The sequence below is a fragment of the Mugil cephalus genome, chromosome 17 (assembly GCF_022458985.1).
Source record: "Mugil cephalus isolate CIBA_MC_2020 chromosome 17, CIBA_Mcephalus_1.1, whole genome shotgun sequence".
In the NCBI taxonomy this organism is placed as follows: Eukaryota; Metazoa; Chordata; class Actinopteri; order Mugiliformes; family Mugilidae; genus Mugil; species Mugil cephalus.
In genome coordinates this window covers 15,635,628-15,652,858 of record NC_061786.1, presented here as the reverse complement: position 1 = coordinate 15,652,858, position 17,231 = coordinate 15,635,628, and the positions used below count along the sequence as shown (strand labels likewise).

At 42.3% G+C, this 17,231-nt stretch overlaps 2 protein-coding genes across 3 annotated transcripts in view; both read left to right on the top strand.

Annotated features, from left to right (window-relative positions):
- The window catches only part of hs6st1a (heparan sulfate 6-O-sulfotransferase 1a), a 59,726-nt gene extending 54,389 nt beyond the window's left edge, over nucleotides 1-5,337 (top strand). The window contains exon 4 of the mRNA XM_047610564.1: nucleotides 939-5,337. Within this exon, the coding sequence (XP_047466520.1) occupies nucleotides 939-1,265 (327 nt within the window). The 3' untranslated portion in view covers nucleotides 1,266-5,337. The remainder of the gene's footprint in view (nucleotides 1-938) is intronic.
- Nucleotides 5,338-9,053: 3,716 nt separating this feature from the next.
- Nucleotides 9,054-17,231, top strand: part of uggt1 (UDP-glucose glycoprotein glucosyltransferase 1) — a 30,843-nt gene continuing 22,665 nt past the window's right edge. For both annotated transcript variants that reach the window (XM_047610808.1, XM_047610807.1), the window contains exons 1-9: nucleotides 9,054-9,117; nucleotides 11,016-11,148; nucleotides 11,398-11,477; nucleotides 11,768-11,898; nucleotides 11,990-12,102; nucleotides 12,181-12,355; nucleotides 14,419-14,515; nucleotides 14,615-14,693; nucleotides 14,925-15,025. In XM_047610808.1, the coding sequence (XP_047466764.1) occupies nucleotides 9,087-9,117; nucleotides 11,016-11,148; nucleotides 11,398-11,477; nucleotides 11,768-11,898; nucleotides 11,990-12,102; nucleotides 12,181-12,355; nucleotides 14,419-14,515; nucleotides 14,615-14,693; nucleotides 14,925-15,025 (940 nt within the window). In that variant the 5' untranslated portion in view covers nucleotides 9,054-9,086. The remainder of the gene's footprint in view (nucleotides 9,118-11,015; nucleotides 11,149-11,397; nucleotides 11,478-11,767; nucleotides 11,899-11,989; nucleotides 12,103-12,180; nucleotides 12,356-14,418; nucleotides 14,516-14,614; nucleotides 14,694-14,924; nucleotides 15,026-17,231) is intronic.

The following is a 17,231-nucleotide window of genomic DNA, read 5'->3' as shown; positions in this document are numbered from 1 at the left end:
AGCGCAAGAGAAAGGAGGAAAAAAAAAACAATAAATTATCCGCTGTAGAAGCAAAATTATATCCCAGATATCATTTGAAAAATACTAAATTGGGGAAAAAATACTACAAATAAAAGTCATCTAGTAAAAATCCTAAAGTAAAATCAGGTAAATGTGCACTAGGAGGTTTAATAAGTTATAATTTATGTGCCCATTTTATGTTTTAACATCTTCTCCTTCAAAGCAACATGACTGTGACTACATTACACGCCGATGAGCCACAACATTATGACCACCTTAATATCATGTATGTCTCCCTTGCGCCTCCGAAACACAATGAATGGACATGGGGACCTTCTGAGGGATTTTCTTTGGTTTCTAGCAACAGGATGTTGTTACTGGGGGGCGTTTGGGTCCTATGGGTTGAGGGTTGAGGTCTGTTGCAGTTCATCCCACTGATACGATTGGGATCTAGTGAATTTAATGGCCACCTTGTGATGTTCTTCAGGTTTTTTTTTTTTTTAGTTGTTCCTGAACCATTTTTGTGTGTTTACCTATGTCAGGCTGCATCCTGCTGCTGCCATCAAGGAGTGTCATTGCTGTGGGGTGGGGGGGGTGCTGGTCTGATGTAGGTGGGTGGTACATGTCTATGTAACATCCACACTCAGGTCCAAAAGCAAATTGTGAAATTGCGAAAAGATGTTATTCCCTTCTCCTGTCGGTGGTTTTAATGTTATGGCTGATCGGCGTATCTGTCAGTGCTCCAAGATTTTTTTTTTTTTTTTTTTTTTTTAAATAAAGATGAGGACAGGAATAGCCCGGAAGGTCAGTGTGTTAATCTCCATAAAACGATGTGGCACCGTTGGGTTGAAAAGGGCGATAACTTCAGTTTCCCCCTTGTTCTCGCTCTGACGCAGCTTAAGGGAAACTCACCGTTATTTCTTCTCTCTCCCCGTCAGATCCAGCGCATAGAGGAGCTGAACGAGCTGGACATGGAGCTGTACGACTACGCCAAGGACCTGTTCCAGCAGCGCTACCAGTTCACCAGGCAGCAGGAGAGGCGGCAGCAGCGCATGAAGAACCACTTGCAGCAGAGCCACCAGGGCCTGGGCCTGGGCGTCAGCCTGTGGCCGTCGCGCGGCCGGCAGGGCTTGACGTCGGCGCTGGAGGACGGGGACGGAGAGCGGGAGAGGGAGGAGGGCGGGGAGGAGGGAGGCAGAACGGAGGAGGCGGGCAGCCGGCTCCCCACCGAGGACTACATGAACCAGATCATCAACCGCTGGTAGCAGCAGAACGAGAGCAAACAATGGACATGCATATGTAATGTGAAACACACACACGTATACACACACACACACACACGTATACACACTCACACTCGCAGAAAGTGGCGCCTGCATCAAAGACCCTAATGACTGACAAACCGGCTTCGCCAGAGGGTTGGGCCGCCAGAATCGGAGCCCAAGCGGGTTGCTATGGAAACCTGAGCTTGGTCGATTGCATCAGCTCACATTATTGAGGTTTGCCCGGTTGTTATTAGCGCCTGCTTGCCCTTTCTCCCCCCCCTTCCTCCCTCCTCCTCCCCTCTCTGCGTTTCTTTGTCTCTCCCATCATCATTACTGACTGAGCAAAGATATTTTTAAAAGTTGCTGACAGCCCCCGAGTCTCTCAGCCACCTCTTCTGCCTCCTCCTCCACCCCCCCCCTCCCCCCTCCCCGTATTCCTCTCTGTGGCCTGATACGGAGCATGAGAAAATGAAATTAAGTCTGTGAATTCCCACTTAAACCCTTTCGCAAAAAAAGAAGGACCAGTCTACTTCCCGGACGCTCCGATTTCAAAGGAACCGGGGGGGGGAGAAAGCTATGGAAGTGCGCTGATGGGCTGGGCTCGACGAAGAAAAGGGATGTGAGCACACGAGAGACTGTACCAGACAAGAAAAATAAAAAAAAAAGAAAGAAAGAAAAGTTGGACTCAGATGTGTAATAAAAGCTTTCTGCTTTACGAGAAAAAAAAAATAATCAGCCATTTCACCCATGAACACGCTTCAGTCATGAAATAGTGACATTTTAGGATGATTTTGTTTGTATTTTCCTTTTGTGTTTATGCTTTTTTAAAAGCAGAATTGTAATAACACTGAGACCAATATTGCTGCCTAAACAAAAGTGATTCCTTTACTTCTTTATCTTTATTTGTTTTTTTTTTGTTTTTTGTTTTTTGTTTTGTTTTTTTTAAGTCAAAGCTAATGGATTGGGTTGTTGTACAATGGACCATAGCCATTATTGAAGCCTTGCTTCTTTTGGGTGAGGAGGGGGAGGTGAAGTGGCCTGTCTCTGTGTGTAAAGGTTCCCAAAGCTCCTGTCGCTTAACAAGTTCATTATTTCTCCCTTTTCTCTCCTTTTTTTTTGAGGGGAGGGGAGGAGGTGGTGGGTCCTGCAGAGAAAAACAGCCAATTACAGAGCCGAATCTCACATAGGTGCGAAGAAATGAAAAGGAGGGCGAGGCCGGGTGCTGCAGGTTGTTGCCAGGAACTGTGCAGCGCGAGCGGCGAGCGCTTTGGAAGCCTTAACTCAGACAAACGCTCGAGATGGGAGCTGTGGAACTACTGGTCACCATGGCAATGTGAGCTCTTAATATAGTGGGTGGCATTTCTAGATGTTTCTTTTATTTTTTTCTTCTTCCGACTGAGCTGTAAAAGCGCCGGTCTTAACCAAGCCTCCGTCCCACCTGCTGAAAGAGCGCACACGGCTCTGGCGACCCGCAGTTCATTAGCGCGCGGCAGCGGCAGCGGCGGCGTTTCAGGCTGAACCGGACGGGGCGAGGTAGCAGTGCCTCTATGTACTGGGATCATAGTCAGCATATATAATTATTGCCAGATTATTATGTCTGCGTTATACTACAGTGATTTTTTTCTCTGACTACTCGTGAGTCTGTGCGGGTGCGAATGTGTTTCCTGTGTGCGTGTAAATAGTATGTGCGGTGCGCCTGTGATTGGCGTATGTTGTATGCCTTTGTAAATAGTGTGCCTGACTGACAGGGGGGATGCCTGATGAGTGTTGTTGCGAATGACTGGTTTCATGACCAATTATCTTGCCATTTTTATTTTTTTATTTTTTATTTTTTTGGGTGGTGGAGGCAGCAAAGTCCCTCCGACAGCATGACAGTGATATAAGAAAGCCAATAATACTCCCCCATGTCCCGTCCTTCTCCCTTCTCTTGTCTCCTTCCCACATATGAGGACATACTATAATATAAAAAACATAAGCTTTTTTTTTTTTTAATCCACCTGTGTGACAAATTTATGGCACTCTGTACATTTTCACGTAGCTTTCCCTGTGCAAACCTTCGGGTGAAATCCAGTCTTTTAACCTGTCATGCAGAAGCTGGCTTCAAAGAGATCAGCTGTTTGCATAAAAATCAAAGTACTGCCACAGATTTTTTTTTGCAGTTACTCTCACAGCTTAGAATCATACTGATCTACGCCCTAGGTACACCGTAGCCTGACGTGCACCTACCCAGAAATTTAACTGCGCGTCAGGGACCGCAACAGCTGTGATTGGTTGTCTCTTATTGGCCATAAAAAAAAAATAAATAAATAAATGATGGAAACCCTCCTCCTGCCTCCTGCTCGCAGTCTGCTCAGACGTCTTCTCTCTCTTCCTTTTATTTATTTTATTTTATTTTGCACTGCAGTGATTTCAGTAAAAGTAGCAGATGTTCACCATTTATTAGCTCCAACTCCAAAATTAGCTTCAACGCCGTTATTTGAGGCGCACGCAGAAACTCGGCACAGCTGACGAGAACTATCGCACAATTGAAGAACACATCGGTCCGGTGCATATTCTGTAAATGCTCACGGCGTAGATCTGTGGCAGGTTTGTAAACAAAGCTTCAATTGGGCTCAGAGGAGGTTTGTGAAAAAAAAAGTTAAAATGTCATAAAAACATGTTTGTAGATAACAGGTCAAAAAGTAATGCTTTTTCCCCCTATGGTTTGTGTTGGGAATTGCAGTGTGCTTAGTAATGAGCAGAGTGACCGATCATGACAGCAGTTTATATCACCCAACAATAATTAGTTTGAAACAGCCAAAATCTTCAGTTTTTTTTCTGTATTTGTCCGTGGAGCTCATGAAAAATCAAAAAAATGAAATGTCTGATACCATGACGTCCATCCAGATGTGTGTGTTTCACTTATGAGAGTGAAACATGTCTGGGAATTTGTCCTATTTCATAAGTTACTTTCAAAATACATTAAATTGGATGCATTAAGGGATTTAAAACGACTTGATTAGAGTTAAATCCACCAGCCCTGTCTGCGAGCAAAGAGCAATAAAAAAAAAAAAAGTGGGGAGGTAAGAAGACGTGTCGGCTCCATCTAATTAAACTGAATGTAGTCCAGGTTCAATGTCAGCAATCAGCGGATGTGTCCTTCACATTCAGGTGAACAACACAGCACATCCTGTTATAAATAATACTTCTTCTTTTTCCACGGCGAAGGAGACAGTTTAGCTGCGTTTTCTTGTTAAATTCAGCTAATCACCGTAGGTCCTTCCGCCTCCATCTATTTAATCAGCTCCTTTAAAATCAGGAATGATTCATGGAAGGGAAGGAGAGAAGAACAAAGGGGAGATGAGAAAAGGTACTGGGACATATCCAGATTCAATATGCTTCTTCTTTTTGTGTGTGTGTAGCCTTCAGAGTAATGCAATAGGGACGGAGAAATTGATACGGACAGAGAGCTCTCCCCCCTTTTTTTTTTTTTTTTTTTTTTTTTTTTTCCCCCATATCAACTTCCCCGTCATTGTTTCTTCTCGGAAGTGGAGACTTAAAAACCTCTGCAGCTCCAGGCACTTTGCCCACGACTGCTCGCATTAGTCCGCATTTAGAACTCCAAACTAACATCTGGCTCCGCCTTAGTGATTAAAGAACAAAAACACAAGTGATTCTCTGATCTGGAAAGTCTTCCATTATTTTGCGGCGTTCCACTTTCAAGTGGCCGTGAGACTTTAAAGCGGTCCTCAAAGATACGAAACGGAAAATAACCCCCGATCCTTTCACTGAAATAATTCCAGAAATGAACGCTCTAAAGCGAATATTTGTGTCTCATCATCACTATGTATATCTGATGTCTTAACAGCGTTTCCGTTGGTTTGTGACAATGGAGCAGCCCAGGTGTCGCTAGCATTTCTTTTTTTTTTTTTTGGTTTTGTTTTGTCAAAGAGAGTGTGATAGTTTTTTTTTTTTTGGTTTTAATTGGTGCGAGTCTGTCTCTCTCCTTCTGTATGCATCTCTCTGAGTTTGTTTCTTATGATTGCAAAAATGAATCATCAAGCCACCAATTAAAATATTTCATTTTTACAGACCTGACTGTGTTGTCGTTCATATCATCTCTGATGTTTCCCACTCTGTCTGCGCTTATATTTCCCATTTGACTTTGTTTTTCAAAGGAAATTACATCCAAAGTACTAAAATTGCAAAAACATCCACATGTACTTTTTTTTTTTTGACAACTTGTGTGGGAGCTTTGCCTTCCAGGCTTCTACACTTGCATTCACAGTGGCCAATCTGTAAGTAGAGGACATTTCTACCCCTTCGCCTACACTAACCACAGGATCGTGACCCCATAAAGCAGCCTGTTCCCCCTGTAATGACAACCTCAGTCCCGTCAGCCGTGATCTACGGCCTAATTCAATCTGCAGACGCGCCGGGCTCGGCTAACACACACTTAAATGCACACAAATTTGTTTCTTTCCTCTGCTGTGGCAGGTAGGCGAATGAGAAGGGCGCGGACTCTCGGGCCGGTGTTAATATCGCTCTTATGTCCTCGAGGAGAGGGGGGGTTAGAGCACGGGCCTTCACCTTGTCTCATCAGCGCACCGCTGAACTTCAACTCTGACCCCTCAGGTCAGGGTGGAGAATTAATTTCCTCGGATGGAGGCAAATGAGCTGGAGGGAGATCCGAGTCGGAAGAGTCTTTTTTTTTTTTTTGTGCCTGAGTTATGAACGGAGAATGGGAGGGGAAAAGGGAAGGCTGTGCAGCTTCTCTGGCAGCTGGCAAATGGCGTACTAGACTGAACACGGTCTTTAATCCTCCCCGCAGCTCCGGGTCCCTGTCATTTCAAGTGCAGCTGGACTAAACAAATAATAATGGCTTTGCTACCGCAGAGGGCCGGACGGCTTTTGTTGCGCCGAGCATGTGCATGGGAGATGTGTGTTTGAGAGGGAAAGTGCTCCTGCAGTGAGTGATTGTATGAGCTCTGGCTGCAGTCCATTATTAGGAGGTCAGAGCGGCTGCAGCTCCTCGCTGCTGGTCCCATGCTTGTTTCATGCAAACAAAGAAGCTCCGGGGTTATTATTGCTTATTTCCAGGGTGGAATTCTGCAGATAAGTTCACACCGGGTGCTTCCCTTACATGCACCACTGCCAGGCTATTGTAGTTCTGGAGGATTGCCCTGTTGGCGCGGTGGAGATTTTTTATTTATTTATTTATTTTTTTTAACTCCGCTTGAGCCATTTCCAGCAGTGGCTCAGGCCTTCATCGTCAAATATACAATGCAGAGAAATCTCTATACACAAACAAATTTGCGGAGTTTCAATGACCTGCTTTGTCGGGTAATAAATAGGAGACGGCGGTCCACTGAGGGACCACGCATTTGTCCTTCAGCTTTAAAATAAATATGATTACATCTCGGGCCATTATCTGACCTTCCTCTCCGGGTCTGGCTAATCTCCCGGGTCAACACCAAATCATCTCTCGTGATATTACACGCCTGAGCTCAAGAATCCAACCTCCCAGGCAGCGCTCCGCTGACGTACACCGGTGGGAGTCTGATCTGAGGAATCCTGCAATCCTATTAAGGTCCAAAAAAAGTGTATTTATTATGTTTGTGCGCGTATGTGCGCGTTTGTGTGTGTGTGTTGAGCTGCGGTCCAGCTGCTCATAAAGCACTGGTCTGCTGCAAAGTTACTAACCTCAACATAAAAGTCTCATAAATGTTGATAGTGGAGAAATGTAGTAGAACGCAAACCCCGGGGTCACGGCTCAGCGTGATTTCTGAAGCCGTCAGAAGGGGGCGATAAATTATTTTTATGCACGTGAAGACATGCAAACACACGGGAGAATGTAATATCTTACAGTGCACAAAAAAAACTGACTAATTAAAAAGTGCGCTATTATGTACGTTTACAGCTTTTAAAAAAAAAACACCAAGGTAAACACAATTTGCCTCCCTCTCCAGCTGTATTTAAGACTGGAGCTCGGACGGGCCCCGCGTTCGGTGACTGTAACGTGGCGAATTAGCTTCATGTTAGAGACCCCGGCTGACCCCCATTATACAGTCAGGGACACATTTAATTAGCGGCAACTCACGTGAAACGACAAAATGTATTAATATTAATGGAGGTTTAATTGAGGTCGTTTTGGTCCCCCGTCGAGGCTTTCAACCTCTAAAATGGCTGACGTGTGATAGTGTGAGGAGAGAGGGAGCCCACAGCCGGGGGTTCGCCATTTCGTATGTGACCCCGGAAAAAGATGACAACCATCTCCCATAATTCATCTGAAGATGTCACCTTCTAGACAGATGAACAGGTCCTGTGGGGAGCATGTGTGTGTGTGTGGGTGTGAGAGGTTCAGCTATACTTGTGGGCGCTGTCTAGTCAGGACGTTTTTGGCCTGTCCTCACAGGGGTGCGGTGGGTTTTTGTGTTACATTGCGTGTGTGTGTGAGTGCGCGCATCGAAATGCGCGAGGCGTCAAAGTGAAGGTCAAACCCAACAGGATAATTAATGTCGCTGCTTTTTATATAATGTTAAATCAAACCCTGGAACTGCTCCCTCTGGAGGATCAGCTGTCCAATTTAATTTAGGCTGCAGAGCGAGTAAATGAAAAAGCAAGACCCATGTCTCCGCACCCTGGGACACTGTCTCCGTACCTTTCATCTTCTTTTTATCAAGACCACTCAACAGGTAGACAGGGAGTCTGGCACATTTTTCACCTATCTGCCCCAGAGGGACAGTCTATCTAAATTATATCACACAAACTCAAGGTAAAGATTTACAAAACGATCTCAGGTGCCCCCCTGTAAAGTAAGAGGGATTTCAGAGTCTCTAGTTTTTCATTACCATGTAACAAACACTTTTAACCAAAGGGACCAGTTTAGGTTTGCTCTAAATGCAAGATTTATTTCCCATGGCAGTCACACAGTGCATACAGCAGGCCTCATTTCCGTGAGCTACTTTGCAGATGATTACTAGCAGTCCATATGGATCAGCATGTCACCTCATACAGATGTAATTACAGCTTTGCCTTCTATAGACTCCTGTCTTTCAAGGCGACGACAAGGCCAATTTTAAAAAGTCTCTTCAGAACGAGCCCTGTGCTTATTTGTGCACAGATAAGGTAAGATATGATAAGATAATGTTTTATTTATCATATGCACAGTTATATATAGTATAATGCACAGTGAAATTAATTGCTGTAATAAAAAAGTACTACAGTAGAAACAGTAATACAGCACATAAGATATATAGGTATAGATGCAAGACTGAGAAAAATAAAATAAAATAAATTAAAATTGAATAAAATAAAATATAAACTGTAAACCTGAGATGTAAACTTAAAAGGGAGTAGCTCATGCATACATGAACTGATACATATATATTTTTTACTTACATATTTTTTGACAATATTAGATCAGTCTTCCTGCTGTTTACTCCCAGCACTTTTAAATATATATAATTAACAAACATTAACAATTTCTCTCAATTATATATGCTAATGTCTTATCTAAAAAAATAAATAAATAAATAAAAAGAAATTAAAACCAAGTTAGAAAAAAAAAGAAATCACGTTTGGTTTAATTATGTTTTTTTTTTTTTTCGGTAGGGAAGGCAAGGGTTAGGCAGTAAAGTTAATTGCTTTTTTAGGTTCCGTTTCCCCACTCTTCAATTTTTAATTATCTCTGTGAAATGTGCTATTTTGTCCTCAAGTCACGTTTCGGCGTTAATTTATTAAATAGTTTAATGCCCGTAGGATTTTCAGTAATTTTGAACAGGCAAATTTTGCGGTTACCTCATCGGGCTGAAGGACCCATACAGCCACTCCCATAGGATCATGGAGGCAGGAAGCAACGGAGCCGGCTTCGGTGAGGATAAATCATTGCTCTTTCTGGATAAATGAACCTTTAAATGCGTGCATTAAAGCTTGCTTAATTTCTTTATATAGACACACAGAGATTAGCTGCCTGTGAGCGAATGAAGACGGTTTAAATGTGGTGTTTTTGTTCCTCTTGTGCTGGAGAAGTTAGCTAGCTCCTGTCGCTCAGCTTTCATTTATCTCGCTGATAGTTTTAGCTCGGGATGTGGTTGTGACGGCAATAAAAGCACAACACAGAACGAGATTATTCTAGGTGGCAATTAGCTCGGTATTAGAGGCAATGTGAAAGCTCCGATCATTGTCATGGAATCAACACGGATGTCGAAACCTCTATGCTCATTGGACGAAGGAGACACGCTGAAGTCTCCTATTGGCCAAACATCATGGCGCTTTTTGTTTACTGTACAGATGCAGCGCTTCGGATTGATAAAATTATTGTTTGTGCGTAATCGTGATGTGAATATGGGTTCCATTGTCTCCTCTTTTACATCTTGCTCATAGCTTTTGATTACTCTCTATTAATCCGGAGGTTGAATGTTAACTGGATGCTGGGCCCCTAGTTACCTTCTGCCTTTCCGTTAATTATAGCGCATCGTGTGAGCACATTATAAACAAAATCACAAAGTTTAGGCACAATGTAACGAGGTGAAGAGGTAACACAACTCCTTTCATTGACTCATGTTTTGTTATAGTTTTGTAAAAGTTCTAATATTTAACTATATAATTGTATTTAATATTATATTAATGGGGAAAAAACAGAACCAATTAGTAGATTAGGTAAAAATTTACAAATCCAATTGAATTTTCGGAAATGAGATGATTTGCTCCATTAATGAGTTCTGTAATGTCTTTAAAACAAGACCTTTGACAAGGAGGAAGAGTAATTGATTATGAAAATAGTTGTCAGCTGCGTATAATTGTTGTAATCATAGAAATGTTAACAGAAAGCATTATGCAATGTTATATTCTTACATTATGAATAATTAAATTTTATGATAAATTAATAATTCATTTACATTTACTTGGGGAGGGAGCAGCTCTTTGAGATCTGTTGTTGAATCTTATTTCGAGATTAATCTTTACTTTTTAAGTTAAAGACTGGAGTGAGAGTATTAGGAAATGATGGACCTGTTTAAAAAGGCGATACTACATTCCCAGATAATCAAAGTTCACCTGACACCTGTCGGACTTTGGGTTCTTTAGGGTTTTTCTGAGCTTTGCCCATTTGAAAAAAAAATCCTTGTTTTGATTCTTGCCTTAGATGGATTGTCCTTTTTTTTATTTATTTGCTACACAAAGCACTTCACAGGTGTCTCCATGATCAGCAGTGATTACACTTTTGTTTGTCCTGATTACGTTTGTTTTATGTGTGGATTCTTGGACGACTGCTACAACTCTAAACATGGCATCGTACAGCTAGAGGGGAGGATTTGGCTCCTAGTCCCGGCTTTTTTTTTTCTAGCAAATTAACAGTATCTTACTGTGTTTGGCAAGTTGGCTGTGTTTGGCAGTGATGATGAAAGCGGCATCACAACTTTTATAATTGTACCTCTGATACTGGCGTATGGCACAACGATAAGTCCCACTGTTACGTACTCTGACTCCAGGTCCATACCAAGTATATGAATGGAAGACAAAAATGCAAGGAAGCAGAGAGAACTGACTGGATACGGTTATGATATGATGACATGATTCATCTGAAATGTGATGAAGATGTGTAAGCTGAATACTGTGTGCACACGTAGAAACAGAAAATGTTTCCATGTCAGTGTAAATATAATATAGCTTCTCTTCTCTGTAATGCATATTCTTGCTGTGTTTTGGTATGATCTCATTTAGCATCAGTTCCCTGCTCATGTTCCCTCTCTCCTCTGTTTTCGTTTGTAGGGTTGAGGATGTGGCTCCCACGGATCCTGCTGCTCTCGCTGCTCTCTACAGTTTCTGCGGGTGCAGACTCAAAGGCTGTCACCACCACTCTCACAACCAAATGGGCAGATACTCCTCTGCTGCTAGAAGCCAGGTAAGACGCTGCAGTGCTCTACAGTGGCAACAAATTGGCCGCATTACACCCAGCATTAAATTTAGGGAGCGGATAAATCAGTGTCCTGTGGGACATTAGTGAGACTGTCCTCCAACAGCCTTTAAACATTCGTCTTAATGATGTGTCCTTTAGAAAAAGCCACCGAATGCCTTTAGCTGCCGTACCCTCAAACACGGTTAATGTTGTGTACAGTCGCAGCTGTTGAAGCTTCATATTCTTTTTCTCCAGCGAGTTCCTGGCAGAGGAGAGCCAGGAGAAGTTCTGGGACTTTGTGGAAGCCAATCAAAACATAGAAGGAGAGCACGATGGTAAAGTAAAGCTGTTTCACACGCTCCAGACCAGATTTCGCTTTTAGTCTCTGTGCTGCGAGCAGCTGAATTTATGATGTGCAGGCAGCATCTTGGCAGTAATTGCAGTGTCAGTGTTTTTGGCCAAGCAGTAACGTGATAGAATGGAGCTGGAAATTGTGCTTTTTATTCTGTGTTTGACCATTACTGCTGTAATCTCAAAGTAATAAGTGATTTTTTAAGATCTGCAACAGGATAGATGACTACTCATTAATGTCAAACGTCATTACTTGTCTGCCGTGCTCACACAGACACAGATCAGGCCTACTATGACCTAATCGTGAAGAGAGCCAGTGCTTTGCTCAGCTCCGTCCAGTTGAACATGCTGAAGTTTGCCCTCTCTCTGAGAGCCTACTCTGCAACTGTACACTCCCTCCAACAGGTAACAGGATAACTTAATGCTTGTTTTTCAATGCTTGTACACTAAGGAGGATCATATTTATAATGCTCCTGTTTTTGTTGGTTTTTTTTAGATCGCTTCCACTGAACCGCCTCCCTCCGGCTGCTCGGCTTTTTTCAGTGTCCATGGACAAAAAACATGTGATGCAGAAAGCTTAGCAACGCTACTGAAAACTGCTGCTCAGAGGTAAAAATGGAACATTTAGGTTTGAGAAATAAAATAATGACATATTTTCTAATTATAATCTCCATCTCTTTCTTTCAGGCCGAAACCATACCTTTTCAAAGGCGATCATAAATACCCAGGGTCAAATCCAAACGCTCCCGTCGTCATTCTCTATGGCGAGATAGGGAAACCAGATTTCCAGAGGCTTCACCAAGCTGTTTTATCCAAAGTCCACGAAGGCTCAGTGACTTATGTGCTCCGCCACTTCCTGGCAGTAAGTGTTTACTTTAGCCAATATATATTCAGCCTGATTAAAGTCATTCTGATCAGAGACTTTAAACAAAATGATCTGGTAAGAAAAAGTATATAAAGAACTAAATATATAAAGAACTAAAAAGACCAAAGAGACCCCACATTTTCAGCGCTCTCACTTCAGTTCCAGCTTCGTTAAAACTTTCCTACCCCCTTTTTTTTTGTCGTTCCTGGAAGAACTTAAAATGAAAGGCAAACATTCTCCAAAATAATATATTTATTCCCACTAGAAACAATGGTTATCAGGCGTAACACACATCAGAGAATGGAGGTGGCCCTTCTGAGGGTGTCCTGTGGTGTCTAGTGTCTTTGTTAGTGGGGGCCTTTGGGTCCTATGGGTTGAGGGGAGGGGCCTCTGTGGATCATCCCAGAGATACTTGAACAGTTTGGGGTGTAGTGAGTTCTTCTAGTGCTGTTCTTTGTGTTTTTTAGTTGTTCCCATACAGTTTTTATGTGTGTGCCTGTGTCAGGCTGCGTCCTACAGGAAATGGCTGCTGCCATCAAGTAGTGTCATTACTATGGGGTGAGGGGTGGTCTGGTCTGGTCTGGTCTAGGTGGGTGGTTCATGTGTAAATGTCACCCACATCGAGGTCCAAAAGTTTCCCAGCAGAACATTGTATTGTCACAAAATGTTATTCACTTCTCCTGTCAGTGGTTTTAATGTTGTGGCTGATCCGTGTATTTGCCTATTAAACCGATTGCCAAGAGTCTCTCAATCCTATCCAAAATCCCTTCTCATTGGGCCACTCTGTTCCATTTTCTTTTTTCTGACATGGGCTGTACATGCACCACTGTTAGTAAAACTAATGCTTATCTTATTAGAATAAGGAGTGTCCTTCTCGACCAGTCATTAAACCATGAACACATATTTTCATCACACTCCACAACGGCTGAAGCTAACTCAATTTATTCGAGCAGAAACTCATGTTATCCCAAAAGTACTCTTGCTAGTGAATAAGAAGCAAGAGGATGATTTAAGAGCACTTGTCTGCTCAGTTACACTCATCTTCAAAAAAAAAAAAAAAAAAAAAACTTAAGTTCAGTCTGGCTCCTCATTTACACCTGAGATAAAAAAAAAAAGTGTCTCTTCAGTTTGTCGTGCCAAGTGGAATTGGGACTGCTGATACGTTTTTTTCCCCCCTCTCCTTCTGATTATGCAAAATTATTCTTGCCATCTGTCCATTGGAAAGGCTGTAGGACTTAACTCTTTACTTCATAGCTTCGAGGCCAGTCAGGGGGACGGTTAGTGTCTGCAGCCGGTAACAGCTGGAGGTCTGTACCGGAAAGCTGTCGGTGGAGTCAGAAGGCACACATGATTGCAACGTAATACGAGATGAAAACAATATTAGCTGAGCAGAAACATTGTTGAATTTGTTATCGAAGCAGGTTAAATGAAACGGCAGCTCAATTACCTGGTGACGTAACCCTTTAACCGAACGGATCGCCGGCCAACCGGTAAAGCACGCGGTTTTTGTGTTACCGTAACTCACAGCGGTTTGGGCAATTGACAAAATTCAAAGTGCGACTGAACACTGAGAGGTTGCGCTTTTGTCTGGAAGGTCTTCGTGACATCTCAAGGGTATGACTAACTTTTACCAACAAATTCCTCCAAACAACTCTCTCTTCCTGGGTCTCTCCGGTCTTGCGTCGCTCCCCAACGTTCAGCCTATAGCCGCGGTGCGTCATCATTACCGTAATGGCAGGTTTTTTCACCAGAAAACGCAACTTCCCAGTGTTCAGCCACGCTTGAAATTTTGTCCATCGGAGAATTACGATAATTCCAATACCGCACGCTTTTTTTATTTATTATTATTATTTTTATTTATTTATTTTAAATCGATGAGCAGATGTTTAGGTCTTGAAGGGTTAACAAGTGTCTGTACCTTTTCAGTGTATTTACAGTAATTTCTGAAAGCCTCCTCCAGTGGTGCTTCCAGAGATACAACACACTTGTTATCAAGAAAAGAACAGCCTCTGCTTCCTATTTTATTATTTATTTTACAATGTTTCCTCCATTCCCTGCAGCATTCAAATGGAAAGAAGGTGTACCTGTCTGGTTATGGAGTGGAGCTGGCCATTAAAAACCAAGAGTACAAGGCAAAGGACGACACACAAGTCCAAGGTGTGCGCACTCTTAGGAATACACACTGTCCACGCGCACACACGTTTAGTCCCAGAGGAGTCCTGATGTGAATATCGAGTTAATTGATTGTGGTTTCAGGGGCGGAGGTGAATGCTACAGTGATCGGGGAGAATGATCCAGTGGACGAGGTCCAGGGATTCCTCTTTGGCAAACTCAAGTGAGTGACTCTGTGTCAGGCCGTGATAAAAATTCAAAGCTTGGAGTAGCTCCAGGAGCTGCACCCCCACTCACTCCAGCCCACACTCCTTTATTCCCTCGAAGCACTGACCGTATCTCTGCTAAACTAACCTTAAAAAAAAAAAAAAAAAAAAAGTCAATCTGTGAATCTGACCACTTTCTCTTAATTGGATGTTTTACCTCCTATCTCTGTTTGTGTATCTCTCGCCAGGACCCTCTACCCAGAGCTGAAGGAACAGTTAAAAGAGTTGAGGAAGCATTTAGTGGAAAGCACCAATGAAATGGCTCCGCTGAAAGTCTGGCAGATGCAAGGTGGGCCTCCTTCCAAATCCCGTTCCCCTCTTTCACCAATCAGCATATTTTCCTCTGTTTCCCACTTAAAGACTAGATTTGTCCATACAAACAAATAGGCCGCGCAAGGAAGTATCCGTTTATGGTATTACATCCGTTATAAATAAATTGTACAACAGAGCGAAACGGCGTCATGACAGCCTGACGAAAAATAAACGATGAGTCTCGCTCATTTCACCGTTACGACACCTGAGGGTGTTATTCCTGCCACTTAAATTTTCAAAGAATCAATTTTATTATCCTGTAAATATACCCTCGAGAGTCTTTTTAGTTTCATAGCTAAGGCTGACAAAAGGTAATTATCTAATGGTAAAAAAAAAAAATATCCCAGGTCCTCATCAGAATTAAATCAATTGTTCCCTCATCCGGAGAAACCTTTATGTCCTGAATGGTAAATGGAAAAACTTTCACACTTAACCCGTCTGGCTCTGTTCAAATGAAGCCTGTGGCATTTTCTCCTTTATTTACGTGAGCATGAAAGCTGTGGATTGGAACTGGATCGAGACGACCTGAAAAAAAAAATAAATAAAAATCCTGATGTTCAGCTCTGCAGAAGTATAATAACTCCCACTTCTGTTGCCGGTCCAGAATACATTTCCTCACTCACGTCTCTCGGTGTCTTAACAAGCACAGAAAATGCACCTCCTCCTGCCTCCTGCCTCCTACACACAGTCGACTCGCACGTCTTCTCTCTCGTCTGTGTTACAGCCACTTCAGTAAAAGTAACAGTCGTGTTTTTGTTTATGTTTTTTCAGTCCAAATGATCCACTCACTTCCACTTGCCGCTGTTTGAAGTACGTAGAGAAGCGTATCAATCATAGCGCAAGTACAGAAGCTCACAGCGACGTGTCTCACTACAACTTAGAAACAGACCAGTGACAATGTCTGGCAACAATATATACATGTGTTTGTATTAAAGTAGTATACGTACAATATATCTTTAAGAATATATAATGATTTCTGCATCACCATATGGCTGCAAGGATTTTTAATGATGCATCAGAAAGTAAAATAAGTTTAATCTAAAGAACATGTAAGTTTCTATCCCACACAAACTGTGTGTTTCCCCAGCCTCGTTTCTACCTGTCCGTCACTCGTTGATTTCCAGGCGCACTCTTGAGTATTTATTTTAATTAGAGATCGACCGACATGGATTATTTAAGAGCTGATACCAACACCGATTTGTTTTTGTACACCAGCCTTGGCTGATACGTGCTGCTGATTTTTCTGAGCCGATACTGATTTTTCTCCCTCCGTTTACGTGATAAAAATGCCACAATGGCAAGAAATGTTACACGTCTCAATTTAACCAAAAACATAGACTTTTATTGAACTCAAAGAATTCTTAACGCCCTTATGCAAAATACAAAATAAACTGGTAAACGGGGGGCATTTTCCGCAGCATCTCCTGCAGCAAAGGGCTGTTTGTGGATGCACACACACACACACACACACACACACACACACATACACACACACACACACACACACACACACACACACTCACACACACATATATATGCCTAAAAAGTACTTATACACACGCTAAAATCATTTAATCGAATTTTATTTTGAACTTAAAAAATGTATATAGTAGCCATTTAATCACTGAGTTAGCCAATACCAGTAAAAAAAACAATGCAATCATCCTGGTATATCGATTTATATTTCTTTGTGCTTTTTTTAAGTGCCACAGAAGGTAAATGGCTACAGCACGTGTGGTAAAAACTGCTTTATTTGCCGTCAGTCGCTAGAATTCGATTTCCTCATGCGGGTTCGTGTAGGGCTGCAGTATGATCGTCACCAAAACGGTCGATTAATAAGGTCCCCGTCCGTCTGCGTGACTTCATATTCAAACGCCTTGGTTTGTTTTCAAATTTAGAAAAGTATGAATACGAAGCGTGCCAATTTTTTTTCCACACCAAATTAACTGAGCTGTACGTGTGGAAGCATCTGCTGCTGTGTTTAAATTTATGAAGCACTTGATCGAGTGAAAGCTCTGACAGAATATCTGTCCCTTTTCCAGACTTGCTATTAATGCAGTTTCATTAGTTTGATTAACACCTGGATCATAAATAATTTCCCTGCCGAACGGAAACATGCACAAACTGCCAATAGATATATTTATGTAATAACATTTATTTGTTCGTATGTCTCGATGCACTTT